Raw genomic sequence first — 6,047 nt, 5'->3', positions numbered from 1 at the left:
TTGGACGTCAAGGAAATGAGTTAAACAAAAAACAAAGGAAAAAAAATTGAAATGAAGAAAATTACTTAATCTTAGGTGATGTAAATATTAAATTAAATAAAAAAGAAAAATCTAAATAAAAATTATTCACAAAACAATTATTTTATATAATAAATTAACTACCTACTTTAAATAAATATATCAAAAACAAACAAAACACAACAAAAAAAAATGGAAAAAGAGACACAGATTCAAATTATTTTAGTAAAAAGAAAATGAAAATTCAGCGCTGCTAAAAAACAAATTTGCTACTCCAGTCATGATAGTCAAAGTGTACAGTGTATTCGGCTTTTCTCAAACAGAGATACGGGGTGACCTTCTTGGACACAAGGAGAAAACCACTATTTTGTGATTAACAGTCACCAATTCATCATCATGTTAATCACTGGTTAATCATGTTAATCACATCAATAAAAAAGAGTTGTTTCCCCCTCGCTTGGACATCATAAAGGTCTCAAAAAATCAAGTCAATGATAGTCCCTGAGTAACCGACATTTTTGCAAGATAAATCGATGGATCGACTAGTTACAGGAAGAGTATAAAAACTGGCAATTTCAATCCGATTTATTCACATGCGATGTCAACTTCCGCATTTGGGTGAGTCGAATTTACTACCCCGAAAATCCGTCCTTAGACATGGGAAAAACGATTTTTTACTTTTTAATTTCTTATCTAAAACTAGTTTCTTCTGGTAGAAAAAAAAGGTTCTCTGGGTCAACCAGGGGTTTTGCTTTAAAGAATATAATCAAAGTTAAAATTCGACCCACCCTTTTCTGCATGTATGGTTATCATAATATTCCCAAACTTTTCAGCCTTGAATATAATATTGCTCTTGTGTCGCGACATGTCGTATACGAGGAATTAATAGTAGAAAAAAATCGATATTTTGGATCCTATAATTTTCTAACTGTATGGACTAAAATGTGCATTATCTAAACGTTCCTACTACACTTTGGTATTCCAGATGATCATTTCTGGTGTTTTAGACAATTCGAACACACTACATTAGGTCGGCTGTCATGTCTGTGCTACTTTAGCAAATCTATAGATAAAAATTAATTTTTGTTAAATGCAAGATGTTAGCAGAGAGGAGGATAATCAAAGGCATTCTTCCGGTTATCCGCCTTTCGATGTTAACAGTAAGAAAAAATCGACTTTTTTTGTTCGCTTAAAAAATCTTTTACAAATAAAAATCGAATGAAATTAAGAAAGAGAGAGAAAGAGAAAATATTTATTTATTGCGATAAATTTTTGTTGTTAAAAAATTCAGAAAAAAAGCAAAAAAAAAATCATACCACACAGACAGACACACTTGTATATTTATGTTATGTATTACTACTCTGTAAATTAAAGAGAATTGACTAGATCGGAAAAAGGAAATTATACTTTAAAAGAATTTTTTTTCTTTAATTAACACAACAAAAAGAAGAAGAAAGAAATTATTTTACGAGACTTGCCTCCTTCTTACTGTTTTCTGTTCTTTTTTTAAGTTTTTTTTTTCTTTAAGTTAAAGGTATGTCATTCCAATATATAAACAAATATATAAGAATTTTTAAAAAATTACTTTTATTTTTGTTTTTATTTATTTGAGTTTAAAATTTCATTTGAGCGAGCGTATGTCTGGTAGAAGACTTTGTTGAAAGGTATGAAGGCGTTATGATTTAATAGAGCTGATGTTTATATTAAAGCGTCAAAGTTTCCAAAGCCATTGAGGAGATTCTCATTTTTCACAGTTTTTAAATAGTAAGAGTAGCAGTTGTAGTCACCTAATATTTCAACGATTTCATGATGTTTTAGGTAGCCGCCCGTTTCAAAAAAATAGAGAGAACGAAATACGCTCATTCAAGTTCTAAAATAACTGTAAGTTTCTCATCTAAATAGCTGTTCTCCAAACATCACAGGGAACGTGAGTCTTTTGCCATTGATAATTAGAAACGACAACGTTATGACGAAAATAGTTCCTGTTTGATAAGACTTTTAAAAGTATTCCATTAGTACCACACCTAGAAAGGGCTAAATCTGCCCTAACATTAACATATAATTGACGTGGCAATTAATGGGTCTCTTTTATGTTAAAAGCAGCAATCTTAGACACAGATAAATGGGGCAGAAAATCTATCTTTGAGGGATTTTTTTGAAAAACAGCCTACCGAAATCGGACGCATTTTCTAGTGGAACTTTTTATATTTGCCTAGAAAGGACTTCGACCCTAGAAGCCGGAAACCATTTTTTTTTTCATGAGTTCGAAAGTAAGTCAACAAAATGAATCTGGAAAAATTTGATCAAATTTGAAATGAATGAAGTAGGGATTGCAAACCGGAAATTATACTTTAAAAGAATTTTTTTTTTCTTTAATTAACACAACAAAAAGAAGAAGAAACAAATTATTTTACGAGAAACCGCGGTTAACCGCGGTTTTCGGTGAAAAAAAAACCGAAACCGCGGTTTTTGAATTCGAGTTCGGTTTGCAATCCCTAGACTGAAGAGAAGTTTTATCTCTACTTGGTTCTTATTCTTATTCTTTGGCTCATGAAAAGTCCAGAATTGATAATATTGTTACTTGAATTATAGTTTTTTTTTAATATAAGCTAGCCGTTTTACTGTGGTAAAACACGCAAGAAGGCCTCTGTGTGGGTTGCTGTAAAATGTGATTTTGTCAAGAATAAAATGTAGATTCTTTTTCAGATGTAGAACACGTCAAGAATTATATATCAATGTCAGTTGGTGCTTTTCTATTTAAAGCAGTTTCTTACCTAAAACACTGCGACTCTTTTAATTTTTCTTTTTCCCAGACTATCGAATCTGTTACTTCTTTTGGTAAATTTTTTTAAAAATAAAATCTTTTACTTCGCTATATAAGACCACAAGGGACAGAGATCATTGATTATTTTTGTCATCGTTGTAGACAACAGACGGCATAAGGTGTTCGACACAAAATTTTGTTTCGACTTTATTTCCTTCCTCGAAGTCCTTCGTACATTGTTCAAAGTCAGAAATAAAGAATTCGTTGAATTGGTGTTTGCATTGCTGATGAATATCAAAGTTCATCAAAGTTTATTTTTATTGACGGTAATTCTACAGTTACATGACATCTAGCAGCTCCGTTTCATTTTACTTTATTTTTTATTTAAATCAAAAACTCAAGGACACACCAAATTTTAAAATAAAGCTCGAAGCGAAAGAAGAAGATAAAGTAGTAGACGTGGAAGAAATTGTATAAAATAACGAATCAGAAATCAATTTTTAATTTTTAAATTGATAACTTTTGCACTAATTAATTCATATCATAGATTTTGATAAAGAACACGACATTCGAGTAGAAAATTGAGAATAAGAGAGATGTTAAGATTGAGATTGAAAGGCTGTATAAGAAAAGAATTGTGATTGTGTTACGTAAAACTCTTTTGATTTAAATATTTACACTTCCGCTATTTGCCAAGTTTTAGGTACGTATAATGAACATACACCAAACAAAATGGTGAATACATAAACATTTTGATTTAACGTTTTTAAACCTTTCGCAGACGGCAAGCATAACTTCAGTACCTTCGATTCTTACTCGCATCTAACCACTTCCAAGAAATTGTTGCAAAATTTCTCATTTCAATTGTTCTAACATGCATTTTGATATGAAGGACCGCATTTAGCAGGGCTCTTCCATCACTTTCCTCGTTGATAACAAATAAATAGCGCTTCTTTGGAGGTTAACGCGGTTGCAGCAGCAAATATAGCTGATTAAAACTTGCTGCTTATTCGTACATATTTGAGAAACACAGGAAGAACCAACGTCAACAAGAGCCAAGAGTCGACCCGCTGGTCAGAATACCTCATATGATCATCCTCGGGATCTAGACTTCAGAAATTATAGGATTTTTGCTGAGAGGTAGTCAGTCTTTGTAGATACCTACCATTTTAGGGTAGTAACAGCTCATGGGGAGGGGAACCATCCGATATCTGATTAACCTCTAAAGTCCGTTTAAGACACATGAGAATATTCGAACGTACGAAGTTTTTTTAAAAATAGGTAAATGTACTTCATACTAAACTAATGAAGTGATAGATTTTGTGTCAATAATCTCTTGAAATACTTAGACAAAAGGAAGTAACATACTAGCTACTGACATGCTTGCCGGCTGCGAAAGAAACTGTTAGAGAATCACTAGTTGGAAGTGAAACGAATGATGGATCGTCACAACAGATATGATTAGATTTTAATACAGAAATCATAAGTAGATTTTTATAGAAATTTTGATATAAGTTAGCAACTGTAAGATTATGTAGAATCCACACACAAATTACAGTCCAAGTTTAAAAAAAATAAATAAATTACAATCAAGCAACGTTATTGGTCTTTCAAGTTGTTTATAAATGCATTGAGTCAAATAAATTTACAGATCATCTCCAATAACAGCACGAATCCATGGCAAGAAAAATTGTATGTTAATGTAGGTTGTTACGTCAGAGCTGCGACACAACGGATTGAATGTATTCAATATGCCAACCTAATCGCATAAATTCACATGATACAACAATGATGCATAAATGTTTGCTCAATTTAATAATTACCAACAACTCTTCACCACGAGTGCGAACCACAAAACCACTACCTACATTTCCGCTGCAGCTGTTCGAATTGAACCATTGATCGAAAGCACAGAATGTATTTTGCAATGGATTTACGATGTGGGTGGAGCTGCATCGGTTCATAGCAATTGTTTGCAGATAAACTCCCTGCAAGACCGAATTTTCAGTTGGTTCACCGGTCTGACTGGTGTTGCTGAATCCAACCACTAAGCCTTCTTCATTATCACGAGGTAATGGGACTACAGTGATTGGTAGAGTGACTGGCTCTACAAGTGCTGGTAGAAGTAAATTGTAAATTAAAAAAATTTTGAGTCACATTTTGGATATGTCTCTACCGGAAGTGACATCGTTAGGTAAAAGAATGATTCCGATATCGTTGCGGTTCGGCCAAAACTGAGTCTGAACGTTATTGTGTATTAGGGCAACAAAGCTTGTCAACCTTGTGAGCTGAGTGAAATTCACACTTCCATATCCAATCACCCAGCGTGCGTAGCTAAACGGCAAACCCATATTGTCTCAATCAATTTATACTTTTGTCCTAAACGAAAACTTACCCTCGAATCATAGAAGCGGATGTTAAAACATGTCGTCGTGTAATAAACGTTCCAGAGCCTGAAGTCACGTTCGAGCCTTGCGCTTCAACGTAAGCATAATAATTTTTGTATTCGATTGGGCTGCCATTCACCACTCTGGTAATCGGATTTTGAGAGCACTGCAAATAATTTAAAGGAAAATGAACTCAACTTAAACTAACTATCAGGCTTCATCTTACTACAACTCCCACTAAGAAAGCGCAGATAAATCCGAAGAAAATATTTTTCATCATTTTGATGAGTCTCAAATTTAAAATAATTCACAGAAAGCTTATCGAGAGACTGTGTGAGTTACTTAATGCTGTTCGACTGAATACACCTTATAAAAACACTCGGTATCTTTCAGCCATTGATAATATTGGATTAGTCAGAATGGGAGATGTATTTCTTATCAAATCACTTTGGATTCGTTCCTAGTATTGAGTATTAGACTAATCTAGCTGATGCGTTTGATTTGATCGATGGCTGACCGCTCATGATACGTTTGAACGGCGCTCGTGCTAAAATCTTTAAATTTATCGCTAATTTCTAGCGCTCTATTGTTCAATTTAAAATTATCTGGATTTCAGAATGGATTTTTGAAACATTTTAACATTCATCATCATGGCGCTACGTTAGTGAAGGGCCGTGACGCAAGTCTGTTCACACTGAAAAATTTGACAAAAAAATTTTCCGCAGGACTGAGGAACATATATACACAACTTTTTTGAATTTTTCCCCTCCGCTCCTACTACCCCCCACTTATTTTATTCGTAATCCATACGAGTTCAACGAGATATCACACGCCTCATAAGGTTAAGATTTGGCCGAGATATTAAATTTCAAAAATTG

At 33.4% G+C, this 6,047-nt stretch overlaps 1 protein-coding gene across 1 annotated transcript; it reads right to left on the bottom strand.

Moving 5' to 3' along the window:
• Positions 1–4,363: 4,363 nt before the first annotated feature.
• Positions 4,364–5,585, bottom strand: LOC119071952 (coagulation factor X-like). Its single transcript, XM_037177081.1, has 5 exons — positions 5,396–5,585; positions 5,178–5,335; positions 4,959–5,116; positions 4,606–4,898; positions 4,364–4,541 (listed from the first exon to the last, which is right to left on the bottom strand). Exons 1-5 carry the CDS (start codon positions 5,447–5,449, stop codon positions 4,428–4,430), a joined length of 777 nt encoding a protein of 258 aa, XP_037032976.1. The 5' UTR covers positions 5,450–5,585; the 3' UTR covers positions 4,364–4,427.
• Between the last annotated feature and the right edge of the window lie 462 nt (positions 5,586–6,047).

Source organism: Bradysia coprophila (genome assembly GCF_014529535.1).
Source record: "Bradysia coprophila strain Holo2 chromosome IV unlocalized genomic scaffold, BU_Bcop_v1 contig_5, whole genome shotgun sequence".
Lineage (NCBI taxonomy): Eukaryota > Metazoa > Arthropoda > Insecta > Diptera > Sciaridae > Bradysia > Bradysia coprophila.
Note: the sequence above shows the minus strand (reverse complement) of the source record. Positions and strands in the feature narration are given on the sequence as shown.